This window comes from Ursus americanus, chromosome 1, assembly GCF_024610735.1.
Source record: "Ursus americanus isolate L20-20 chromosome 1, mUrsAme1.1.p, whole genome shotgun sequence".
Lineage (NCBI taxonomy): Eukaryota > Metazoa > Chordata > Mammalia > Carnivora > Ursidae > Ursus > Ursus americanus.
The window spans coordinates 9,734,777-9,747,960 of NC_142127.1; the positions used below are offsets into that span (position 1 = coordinate 9,734,777).

At 45.8% G+C, this 13,184-nt stretch overlaps 1 protein-coding gene and 1 pseudogene across 6 annotated transcripts in view; both read right to left on the bottom strand.

Moving 5' to 3' along the window:
• Positions 1-4,775: 4,775 nt before the first annotated feature.
• LOC148110712 (heat shock factor-binding protein 1 pseudogene) lies at positions 4,776-9,987 on the bottom strand (annotated as a pseudogene).
• Positions 8,356-13,184, bottom strand: part of EPB41L5 (erythrocyte membrane protein band 4.1 like 5) — a 142,806-nt gene continuing 137,977 nt past the window's right edge. For all 6 annotated transcript variants that reach the window (XM_045804113.2, XM_045804111.2, XM_045804116.2 and 3 more), the window contains one exon: positions 8,356-13,075. In XM_045804113.2, the coding sequence (XP_045660069.1) occupies positions 13,009-13,075 (67 nt within the window). In that variant the 3' untranslated portion in view covers positions 8,356-13,008. The remainder of the gene's footprint in view (positions 13,076-13,184) is intronic.

Consider the following 13,184-nt stretch of genomic DNA (forward strand, 5'->3'; position numbering starts at 1 on the left):
ACCACATTTGTCTATCCCTGTATGCTGATGGACATTTGGGCTGTGTTCACCTTTTAGCCATTGTGAATAATGCTGCAAAAAACAGCGACACGCAGGATCTCTTCAAGTCCTTGTTTTCAATTTTTTTTTGAGTATATGCCCAGAAGGGAAATTGCTGGATCATATGATAAGTCTCTTTAGCTTTTTGAGACATTGCCAAGCTATTTCCCACAATATCTGTGCCATTTTACATTCCCACAAGCAATGTATAGGCTTCCAATTTCTCCACATCCTTATCAACACGTGTTTATTTTTTTAATGATAGCCATCCCAGTAGATGGTATCTTATTGTGGTTTTGATTGCTTCCCTAATGACAAGTATATTGAGCAACTCCTCCTATGCTTATGGGACATTCGTATATTTTCTTTGGAGAAATGTCTATTCAAGTCCTTTGCCCACTTTCTAATTGGGTTGTTCATCCTGTTATTGCTGAATTTTCTTCATACATTCTGGATATTAATTCCTTATTAGATATGTAATTTGCAAACATTTTCTCCCGTTTTCTGGGCTGTCTTTCCACTCTTTTGATCCTTTGATCCAATATCCTTTGATGCACAGAAGTTCTTAATTTGGTGAGGTTTAGGGGCGCCTGGGTGGCGCAGTCGTTAAGCGTCTGCCTTCGGCTCAGGGCGTGATCCCAGTGTTCTGGGATCGAGCCCCATGTCAGCCTCCTCTGCTGAGAGCCTGCTTCTCCCTCTCCCACTCCCCCTGCTTGTGTTCCCTTTCTCCCTCGCTGTCTCTCTGTCAAATAAATAAATAAAATCTTTAAAAAAAAATTTGGTGAGGTTTAATTTATCCATTTTCTGTTTGTTGCACATGCTTTTGGAATCATATCTAAAACCCCATTGCAAAATCCAAGGTCATGAAAATATATACCTAAGTTTTCTTTTAGGAGTTGTATAGTTCAGTTTTTATATTTTATATTTTTATATCCCCTTGAGTTAATTTTTGTGTACACTGTGAGGTAGCAATCCAACATCACTCTTTTGTAAGTGGAAATTCAGTTGTCCCAGCATCATTTAAGAGACTGCCCCTTCCCTACTGAATGGTCTTGGCATCCTTATCAAATATCAATTAGTCGGGGCACCTGGGTGGCTCAGTAGGTTAAGCATCTGCCTTCGGCTCAGGTCATGATCCTGGGGTCCTGGGATTGAGCCCCAAGTCAGGCTCCCTGCTCAGGGGGGAGTCTGCCTCTTCCTCTTCCTCTGTTGTTCCCCCTGCTTGTACTCTTTCTCTCTGTCAAAGAAATAAGTAAATAAAATCTAAGAAAATATATCAGTTGGTCATAGATACATGGGTTTGTTTCTGGACTTTCAGCTCTATTTGAATTTGGTCTACATGTCTAGCTCTAGGCCAGTAACACACTATTCGATTACTGCAGCTTTGTAGTAAGCTTGAAAATGAGGTAAGTGTGAATCCAATGACTTTGTCCTTCTTTTTCAAGACTGTTTTGGCTACCCAAGGTCCCTTGAAATGCCTTATGAATTTCAGGATAGGCTTTTCCATTTCTGAAGGAAAGACTGCTGGGATTTTGTTAGGGATTGCATTGAATTTGTAGATTTTGGGGGGATGGTTTTGATTTGTTAACAATATTGTCTCCCTACCTCTGAACGTATCTTTCTGCTTATTTAGGTCTTTATCATTCAACAATTTTTTTGTTGTTTTCAGTGTGTAAATTTTTATTCTTCTTTGTTAAATTTATTCCTATTTTATTCTTTTAGGTGCTATTGTAAATAGAATTGTCTTGTTAATATCTTTTGGGGCGGTTGCTTTTGCAAGTGTATAGAACCACAATACGTTTTTGTGTGTTGAGCCTGTACCCTGCAACTTTGCTGAATTCACTTATGAGCTCTAATAGCTTTCTTGTGGAGTTTTGGATTTTCTATAAATGGGATTACATCATCTGCAAATAGCGATGGTTTTACATCTTCCAATTCAATTTGGATGCCTTTCATTTCTTTTTCTTATCTAATTTCCCTGGTAGGATTTTCAGTATGTGCTGGGTAGCAGTAGTGAAATGGGCATCCTTATCTTGTTCCTGATCTCAGAAGGAAATCTTTCAATGTCTTACCATTCAGTACGGTGTTAGCTGTGGTTATTTCTAATATGGCCTTTAACACGCTGGGGCAACTCCCTTGAACTTCTAGTTCTTTGAGTGTTTTTATTGCGAAAGGATGTTAGATTTTGTCAAATGCTTTTCTGTGTTAATGATGATCGTGTTTTTTCCTCTCATTCTATTAATGTGTTGCATTACATTAATTTTTGGGGGGGCTGAACCCTCTTGCACTCCTGGGATAAAACCTGGTCATGGTGTATAATCCTTTAATATGCTGTTGGATTCAGTTGATTAGTATTTTGATGAGGAGTTTTGCATCTGTGTTCATAAAGGATATTGGTCTGTATTTGTCCTTTCTTGTGATATCTTTATCTGGGGAAGGGAGCTCCAAAACTCTGAGCAGGACCAAGAAGGGGGTTTCAGAATATCTGGGGGAAGGACTGTCAGCCTCATCGGGTCAGCATGGCCTCGGGGACCACTTGGGAGGGCATCGGTGGCGTGGAATCTCTGTGCAGACAGGACTGTTGGGGAGGATGCTCACTGCTGTGTCCTGAACACCTAATGGAGAGCCTGGCACATAGTAGATGCTCCCTTGATAACTGTGGAATGAACCGATGAACACGAAGTTGGAGAAGTTCAGAATATATCCAGTATGATTCTACTTAGGTGGGGTTCAAAAGCCAGCAAATCTAGACTCTGCCGTTCGGGGATGCATAGACTGTGTTACCTCTGGGCACGTGGAAGGGGCTGGGAAGGGACCTGGGGGACCAGCTAGGGCTGCCAAAGTTCTAGTTCTCGACTGCGTTGCTGCAGCGCCGCCCTGTGGTCACTGAGGACATCACGGCCCAGTGGTTGCGGCGATTTCCCTGGTTGGGGTAGCCAGCCCACAGGGGCCAGCCTGTCCTGACAGCCCTCTAAGCATCTGTGGGCTTCTGCTCTGCTCCGGGCAACAGCTGCTGTGACTGCTGAGAGGGTCTCTGTGCGGGTCAGTATACTCACCCCAACTTCCAGGCTCTGCAGTCAGATTCAGAGACGCGCAGCAGTGCTGAAGGGGCTGACTTTGGAGCTCATAACCCAAGCCCATCCTCAGATACTTCTTAAGATCTGAAGCCCAGCATCCAGCCTTCAGGAGCAGGGCCGAGCTGGGGGGAAATGAGTGAGGTGCCCAAGTAAAATGTACGGAAGCACCTCCTTGTCAGTTTGTGCAAGGGCTGGGCGGGCACTTCTGCGATCCTAGGAGTAAGCACCTCCTCAAAGGTTGCTGTAGGCACCCCACGCACCTCGCTGTAAACCCAGCCCTGCTCAGAAGTCAGAGAATACTGCGAAACCACGTGCTTTCACTTCTACGCTGAGCAGCAAATGGGTTAGCTTTGAGGGAGTTTCACGGAGGCAGGGCTTTCCTCCCTGCCCCAGGGATGGAACCGGCGGGGAGGGCCAGTCAGACTGAGGCAGCTCTCAGAGGACGGGAAGTGTCAAGGCAGGGGTGAAAGGGCTCAAGACAAAGCCCTCAGCACTGATTGAGAAAGGAGCAAGCAGATGGTTCCAAGGCTCGCTTAAGTGAACCAGGTCTTCCTAAGGACCTGGGCCTGTGTTCTGGTTCTGCTTGAGAGGCCATGGCAGACCCGGGTTCGTATCCTGTGACAAGTGTCCCATCTATGGCCCAGACACACTGCTTACCAACACCCCCAACACACACACACACACCCATCCAGAGTTCGTTAATAGGATACTCACTCCCTGGGGAGGCTGTGGACCGAAGGAGGGAACCTATACATGGGTGAGCGCTGACGCTTCCAGACCAAGTTACTGGAGGGCAAGCATAGTGCTTCCCAGGAAGAGCTCAGAGGCAGGAAGACTAGATCACGTGTCTGGGGAAGTGCAGGTGGGACAGGGTTTCACAGAGCAGGCCAAGCTCACCCTTGAGGCTCTGTGAGACAGCTTTATGTGATTTACAACAGATAGGTCCCTTTTTCTTTTAATAATTGTGTGTATTTTGCTGCACGTTAGCAAAACTATAACCAGCCCGTCACAACTATGATTTACGTTTTAGGACAAGGCTGTGTAAAAGCGAGTTGACAACAATAATGTTAAAGTGAGTTCTAAGTAACACACAGATGTGGCACCACGGCAGCCTGTGAATACAGTGGGTGACAAGTTGTGCTGACGTGCCTGGGACTTTCCTGCCGTTAGCGCTGGAAGTCCCATGGCCCAGGAACCCTCAGTCCCAGGCACACCAGGACAACTGGTGACCTGTGTGTAAATGCCTGAGGTCTGCGATATGCTGATTTCGGGCATTTGAGTCACACAGACCTGTTTCAGCTCCTGGTCCGACCCCCACTGGCAGACAGACTTCCTGGTTCTTGGTAAGACCACAGAAGTTGTAGTAAGAAGTAAACGGGAAACCTAAATTAAGGACCTGGTGGGGTCCGTGGAACACAGTGGGTGATTAATCAGTTCAGCATTCATTCAACAAGTATTTTCTTACACTAAAAAATTTGACACTTTTATGCAGGAACCACCAAAGTGTTAGTGTTTAATAGTTAACGGCATAACTGACCAAGGTCCAAGATGTGAAGTGACCATGTTCAAGACACTGGGCTGGGGGGGGGGCAGTCAGTCTATAAACTAAGTATATAATATGCGATAAGAAGAATGCACGCTTTGTAATAGAAAACCTGTCTACATGTAGTAATTCCTTCAAAAAGCCGTTCAGTCTTCTCTAGGCTTATAAAAACGGTGCTCCAGATTTCAGTGTAAATTAGCAAACTTAGCATACCCTCACTGGTGTGGCAGGTATCTTGTTTTTACCTTCCAGTTCCTCCACCCCAGCCTGTGGTGTGAGGTCTGCAATGCTTTTTCGCCGGGTGGTCAGTGGGACTACTCATGTCCCCAGTTCTTCCAATGATCTGGTCGGACACGGTCTGAACCTTATCTTGCATCTGTTGCAGGAGTGTCTGCACCGCTGAGGTGAGATCCTGCGTGGTTTTGGGGTCGGTCTCGGCCGTCTCCCCTGTTCCCTTCGTTCAACAAATATTTGAGCACTAACCGTACACCAGGAAGCATGCCAGGTGCCCCCAGTGCAGCAAGCGACGAGCTTATATTATCAGGACGGCAGTTAACAAGTAACTCACAAAGGCAGTGACACGGAGAGGGGCCGATACTGGAGTGCACAGGGGGGCATCAGGAGGAAGTAGGATGCAACCTCAACCCTGAACAAGAAGCCTCAAGACACAGAGCCTGGGGCCACCAAGTTCCCAGCAGGAGGAGGGCAGGCCCAGTTGGGAGACCAAGTGTGGGTCACCCAAAGGAGTGGAAGCAGCGTGGCCAAAGACCATGCCACAGAGGCCACTGAAGGAGTTTGGATTTTGTGTTCCGGGCGATGGGGAGCCATTGAGGTTTCAATACAGAGGAGCAGGACTTCACTTCTGGCTACAGTTGGAAGACAGATTCACCCAGCAACGGCGACTGCCCGAGCTCAAGCCAGATGCTGACTTGATCAAGGGGTGTAGCCGCAAAAATGAGGAGTCAGTTCCCAGAGAGACGCAGCGGGACTTAAGGACTGATCAGACATGGGAGGGGAGAGAGAGGAATCAAGGGCAAGGAGCAAGTCACTGCGACCAGGTCCCTGAGCAGCAGCCGTTGGGGCCTGTGTGCGGGTGGGGCATTTGGCAGAACACTTCAAGTCCGCCTTGCGATATGCTGCCCCCAAGGTGCTTGTGTAATATCCATATGGAGCCAGGAGGGGTGCAGCAGAGATCTGGGTCGGAGATAGGGACTTGGGGGGCATCCGCACGCAGACGATTCTGGTATTAACTCATTGAACCTTCCCCACCTTCACCACGCCACGAAGCAGGCACTAGTCTCACCCCCATGCACAAGCAAGCACAAGGCAGAAAGGCCAATGGACAGGGCTCCAGTAGGATATATTTTTGTACTTGTATTTATAATTCAACAGCTGGTAAGTCTTGTGCTCTTGACTACTCCAGGTTGAGAACTTTGTATGTGTTCAGACCTTGGCTGAACAAGCATCTGTTGAGCTTGTACTGTGGGCCAGTGCTGCAGACAGCGGTGAGAGGAGCCAGCAGCTGCCCAGGAGAACCCCTCCTTCTCTCCGCCCCGCTCCACCTCCTCTGGCTAGATATTCCCATCATCCAACCCAGCTCCCAACCTGAGGATCCCTAAGGGATCAATGAGCATGTGGAATTGTATGCAAAACTACCCACGTGTCCAGATGTGTAAGAGAGTCCCTAACCTAAACTGATTAAGAACCAGGAGCATGGTTCACGAGAGCCAAGATATGGAAACTACCTACATGTTCACCAGTGGATGAGTGGCTAAAGAAAATCAGTCATATATACAGTGGAATATTAGCCATGAGAGAGAAGGAAATCCTGCCATTTGTGACAACATGGATGGAACTTGAGGGCATTATGCTAAGTGACATAAGTCAGAGAAGGAAAAACACATATTGAATTATATCACTCACATGTAGAATCTAAAAAAGGCAAACTCAGGAACAGAGAGTAGAATGGTGGTTGCTAAGGGCTGACCAGAGCTCCATGCTGTGGTTTCTTTCCGAGGAGGCTCTGCTTAGAGCCACGGAGGCTTGAAATGGGTCAGCTTCTCCCATGGGAATTCTGGACCCAGGTAGGAAGGGCCTCAGGGGTGCCACAGAAAAAGTGAGACTATGCTCTGTGGCAACCGTGACCTAGGGAGCCAAGACTAGCAGTGCTGAGGGAAGTAGGTGAGAGGGCTGAATTCCTACCCCTGGCCCTATGAACTAGGGCCGGTTCCTTTCCCTTTCTGGACCTCTTTTCTAATCTAGGCACTGAGGAGCTGGGACCAGGTCATCTTGAAATTCTAGTTCCCACGCCCACAACCCAAATTCCTAGCTTGAGTGTGACCCAGCTCTATCGCTGCATGACGCTCTGGAGGTGTGAAGGGCGCACTGCGGAGGGCTACAGAGTGGCCGCCAGGGCCCACGTGGGTATGGGCAACCCTGCTGCGGACAGTGGGGCTGAATGTCTACTGGGACAAATCACCCTAAGCCTACCACACTGACCCCAAACCAACACTGAGCTAATTTTCTTGGACCCTACTGACCTGAGCTCCATTTTTGACCCTGCTGCCTTTTCTTGGCGCTGACCACAAAAGCCATTTCTGGGTGGCATACTGGGTTGATTTTTTTTTAATTTAATATTTTAAGAACAGAAATAACATTAAAATAGATGTTCTATCAACATACCTTTTTTTTAAGTGCAAGCCCTGTCTCCAACGCTTAGAGCGCTATTACCCAGCTGTAATCTACTTTCCTGAATTTTCTCAGTTCTTTTTCTTCAGATTTCAACTGTGATATGTAGTGTCTTCTCCCAAATCTGTGATGGTCTTGGTAGCCGATTCACCATTCCCCTCCTTTTGGGGATCCACAGCCTTTTCAGGTGTCCTGCCCTCTCCAACTCCGAATGCCAGTCAGTGTGAGCAGCAGGGAGCAGCCAGACCTTTCCTGCTGGTACCAGAGGAGGAGTCCACACTTCCACCCATCCCCTTGGTTTAGAGAGCTCCCCATATCTTTCCCACGAGTCACTGTGCTCAAGTGAGAGTGCTTTGGTTGCTTCATGCCGGATCTCTTTGAGGAGAACTTCCAGCACTGGTGGCAGAGCCCAGGTTCCTGCCTCGCCCTGCACATGCATTAGAGCCTAAGAAAAGCTTCTTGGTTGTCCAGGCCCATCGCTATCTGTTCTTTGGGTGGAAGGGGAAGGAGGGGGGCAGGAAAGAGACTGTTCTCAGAGACCTTGCTGGCCTGTGGTGTGTACGACTGTCCAGCAGCAGCGTTCGTTGCTGGGATGGCGTGACGGAGGACAGCTACTCCTCTCTACCAGATGCGGTACCACATAAAATGTACCACACCGGCCCGGACAGAGGAACTGAGGCAGGGGTTTGTGAAGCAATGGTACTGAGTAGCAGAGCTGTGTTTCTACTGTACCACGCTGCTCCTGGGAACAACTGCTGTGCCTTCCAGGATACGCTGCGAGTTGACCAATGAGGTTTCTAACTTTGAAAATGCCTCTACTCCCAAATTTGTACCACACATACCAAAATGGACACTGACAACTGGTGCTGCTTCTGTTCACGACTTCCATTTGGTCCCTCACGTTCCTATGAACAGCAGCTCGGATCTAACAATTGTGTGGAGGACAGAAAACAGGCAGCATGTAGGTATTACACTTCCAAGAATCTGAAAACAGCTCGTAAGAACATAAATGTTTCACAAAAGCTTTATTTGTGGTCACATCTACGGTTCTCATGTCAGTATACAAACAACTCAGTTCAGTGCAGTGCTTCTAATACGAGTCATATAAAACTGTGGAACGCAATGAAAAATAGTGCACTCGATATAAAAATAAATAACACTTTAAAAGCTACTGCAAAGCTTTACACATATAAAAAGTAAACAAAAAATAGTTAGTGAGGTCCTTTTAACTATCATATCCAGAAAAGAAAATTTACTTATGAAAACAAAAAGAGCAAGAGATCTGTGCTAAAATACCTCCTTGATAAAGAGAAATCCTGGGAAGTGACTGAATTATTGTCTCAAGCAACACGTATCCTATCTGAGAACTGGAAATCATTATAGCTCTACCAATACGCTAGCACAGCAGAGTTCGGCTCGGGACAAATTTTTATAATCCAAACAAACTTCCTCATCCTGAAGGCTGATAGGAAAAGCTTCCAACTTTCTTCTGATCATTGAAAAACCAGAGTGTTTACCTTTTTGAGAGGAAAAAAGGACAAATAACATAGAAATGTACATTCTTCAGTCTGCAGAAGACTCCAGGCTTCTCAGCAACTGAAAGGCTGAAGGCAAGATCGATTAGAAACTGGTGAGGCCTCACAAAGACTCTCAGAGCTACGAGACCCATGACTGCACCCTGTCCGTGTGCAGATGAGGGTGCCAATGTCTAGAGATGTCAGGTGCCTCTGCGTGACAGCTGCTGCTGCAGAACCTGTGAGACTATCCGCCTGACTCCCAGGCAGCCACGCTGCCACGCCACCGAGCGTGGAATCGGAGTCGGCGCCTCTTTTGTAAGTGAAACTCGAGTGGAGCATAGCCAGCCCAGGCGTGTACTACTGTCTGTGCTGCTCCTGTGCTCTGGCGGCACGGCTACCTCTGCTCTTCACAGAAAAACTTCGCTCATCCCTGCTCTAAGTGAGAAGACAAGAACTTGGCTTCTCAAGACCCTTACTTATAGGAAAAGATGGAAGATCTTTCTCTATGTAAGTGACTGCCAAATAATTCTAACAAAGTCTCTGAAGTGACACCTGAGCTTTCATTCTGGGGCTTATGCAAGAGAAGATGGGGGTGCTCGTTTTAGCCAGAATTGGGAAGCACAGGAGAACAAGAAGTCAAGATGCAAGAACTACCCAGGGCTTTCGTCCTTAATTGTCCACAGAGCATCTGTGATTGTGCGAAAGCAGATAAAGGTGAAGATAAACAGTAGGCTGTAAGAAATATTTTTAAACAGAATTTTTCTTAAAACAATATAAACATTTTAGGAAAGCTGTTAAGGGTATGTCTAAATTTATCAAGACCAAAGGAACCCAGTCATTCCTTTGTTCACCAGTGTTTCCTGAAGGGCAGGCATGAAAGAACAATGAGCCCTTCCAGTGTATACACAGGTGCTACTACCAACAATCTTAAGAAATAGGATCTCGTTTATCATTTTACAAGTTCAGAAGAAGAGTCGAGGGCAGAAAGCTGAAACCTACCATTCTTATTTTAAACCACCATGCCAACTCTCCCTTCCCCTACATGGGCTGTCCAACGGCCTGACTTGAGGTTCCTCACCTTTCTGCTCCCCCGAGGCCCGCAGCAGACGCCTCCTGCATGCATGGCTCTATACTAAAGTGTTCCTGGGGTGGAGCGCACACTAAGCCATGAGACGGGGGCAGCAGCAGCAACCCGGTCCTCGCAAGCCCCACAGACCCACGAGGCCTGGCAAGACAATAAAAGAAGCCCTGCCACTCTCTCAGCACCAGCCTCAAATCTGCTCCCAGGCACAAGTTCCATCATCACTGATCCTAATGAGTTACCACAGTCAAATCTGGTACTGGAAAATCTGGGAGGAAAGTAACCACAGAGGAGCTGAGCCTGTGGCTAAAAGCCTTCTGTTATCTGTTGCCAATCTGGATCTGTTATCTCAGCTATAAATCACCTCCAAACTACCTTCAAACGGAAGAATGCTAACAGCTTTCTAGCTGGAGCCCTCAAATAAACTGTTGTTCTTGCTCTCTTTTCAAACATGCTCTCATTACTTCTGACTTAATTAAATGTTGCCAATATTTCTTTTTAGCTACATTTACTAAAGTGCATGGGAACCTCATTCTAGAGAAAAACTTCCTGCCCAACCAGCTGTCATTTTGAACAGCCAGTAGGGCTATTCCATCTCATCTGAGGATCAGAGCTTTAGTTCATCAGATGATTCTCGGATATGCAGGTGGGTTGTGATCTTTGTAGGAGAGGACTATGCCCTAAAGGTCAACAGCGGCTCATGCCACCAGAGCCGTCCCTCCTCCCACTTCAGTGTAACCGACCTGCCTTCTTATCCAGTATTATCTCGAATCTCGCTCTGCTCACATTCTTTACTGACTCACATATATCAGCTTTTCTCTCATCACAGAGACAGACTTCTCCCTTCCCTCTCGGACACATTCACAGATATCCTGAGCGCTGCCATTCTCTGCCCTCCGCTCTCAGATGAGCAAGGACAAAAGCAGTGTTACAGCACCTCTGGGGAAGGCACGAGCACCAGTCATGACAGGGAAGTTACACTTGACAGGTATCTAAACTGCCGGTGCTAATTCATCCTTAAAATAGTAATTTCCATGTTCACCACTTCGTGTCAGGACAAAAGGCAAAATTTCCTCCTTTTAGCCCAAGGTTTAAGTAAATTTTAAGAAAGTCCTTTTCAATATGCTAACCAGCAAGAACATAGGAACCAAAAGACACACAGGTTACAGAATATTTTCAACAACTTATTCCTAAATTGTAAAAAGTTTAAAATAAGGATGGTGCTACCTCCTAAACTGGATAGGAAGCTTAGGCCCTCCAAGCTAGTAAGACCTTAGCTGTTCTGTGGTTAGATGCACAACCTTGACCTTTCAGTACATCTGGCATTGTCAGCACATTGGAAATCTGATGTCCACTCCAGCATGCTTCGGGTGAGGCCCCTGGTCAAGCTCTTGGTTAGTCTAGGTGTCACTTACAGCTGCGAGAAAATTTGTTTTACAATTAAGAATTGGCAAGAGCTCCACCAATGAAATTCACAAGCTCAGCATAATGGCTAAGGGGAAGCAGCCAGCAAGAAGTGCCAACTTTCTTTCCTTCAGCAAAGTTGTTCTGTGCAAAAGTGGTTTCCAAACTCTACAGCTCCCTGGGAAACAGCACAAGATTAAAATTCCTGAGCCTTCCAATCAGACACTAGTGTGTGTTTGCCTAGCACATGACTATGCTACAGGGAACCCAGGACAGTCCAAATCATGGTTTTAAAAATCACAAAACCAGATGTTCTCTTGTGCTGAGCAACATAAATTAACACTCAATTATATACATAATACAGGGCAGAAAACTAAACATCAAATTCCAGGAGGTATAGTTTGACATCAATCCTTGATCACAGGGATTAACAACAATAATGCCAACATGGTTTCCACCTCATCCTCGTTTCCAGCAGCAACTGTGGCTTACCTCCTGCATTCTGAATTTTTAAAGCTAAAATAAGAGTGCTTTTCTGGAAGTCAGGATTGCAAGAGGTTATTTTTACACTCTTCTCATTTTCTATATGCACATGTGCTACTTTAACATCCAGAAATTTTTTTTTTAATATCAGAAGTGATTAGGAACTTCTAGAGACTTTCTAAAATTAACATAAAATTCCAAAGATACGAGTTCTTACAGTATGCTAGGTACAATTTCAGACATAGGTGTTTAAGAAACAAAACCCCCTTGACCCCCGATTCCCTATTTCTGTCCTGTTATTTTCATTTCGTTTTGTTTTCTTTAGTTTACAAGTTCTAAATTGATTCAGCTCATATTAAAAGGAAATGGAGCCTGTATCCAAATTGGTACCAGTGTAGAGAAGTGACTGCTGTCCCTGTCCAGCCTGAAAAGTTAGAGAGTATGTGTGTGGTGCATGTGAGGGCTTCCTGTGGGGAAGCAGGGCTGAAAAAAAAAGACACAAAATATACACAATTGATTTCTCTGTATTCTTCTCAAGGTTTAGTTTACCTGGACGTATTAAGATAGCCAGTCCAGTAAGAAGTCAAAAGTATGGGAGATACTTGAAAACCTTCTGTATTCTAAACTTTTCTTTAGTACTGTAATAATTGTAAACAATTAGGCCTCAAATTACCTACATGATATGCTCATTAATTTCCTAAATTCCTGATTTCCAGGTACTGCATGGATAAGGGCAACTTCTCTAACAGGTACTGGGATCAAGGACACTCACCCTAATACTAGAGAAAGAAATAACATTCAAAAGGCTATTACTGATTACCAGCGACGGCCTGGTTATGGAGGAGTTATGAACAATTATAACCACTAGATGGGGCCAAGAGTTTGAAGGGAACAACAGGGAAAAGAATTCCCTTGTCTGAGGAATATACAACTTCGATACAATTATAGAAAGTAAAAGACCAGATACCCTCATCTGGGCAAATATGTAGTGTAATTAAACCCTTCCAGTTGGACGGAAAATGTTTTTTATTGAGTTGAAGTCAAATGTAGGTGAGCTTTTTTACTCACAAGTAAGGACAAGCTCCTGAATCTGAACATTCCAGTGGAAATGGATTCCAGGACGGACAGCTGCAGCGTGCTGGGCATTCCAGTTACAGGTGAGAAGGAGCCAAACCCTCAGAGCTCAGTTGTCAGTAAACACTTCTGCTTCAAGACGGTTTCTTCCGCCAATGTTGGACCAGAGCTGAAAGGAAGAAAGAAGGGGGTTATTATTCAGTGAAACTACTGGGGTGGGAGCAACTGCATTTCTTCACCAGTGCTATATGGAGCAGGTTGAGAGTAAATTACAGACC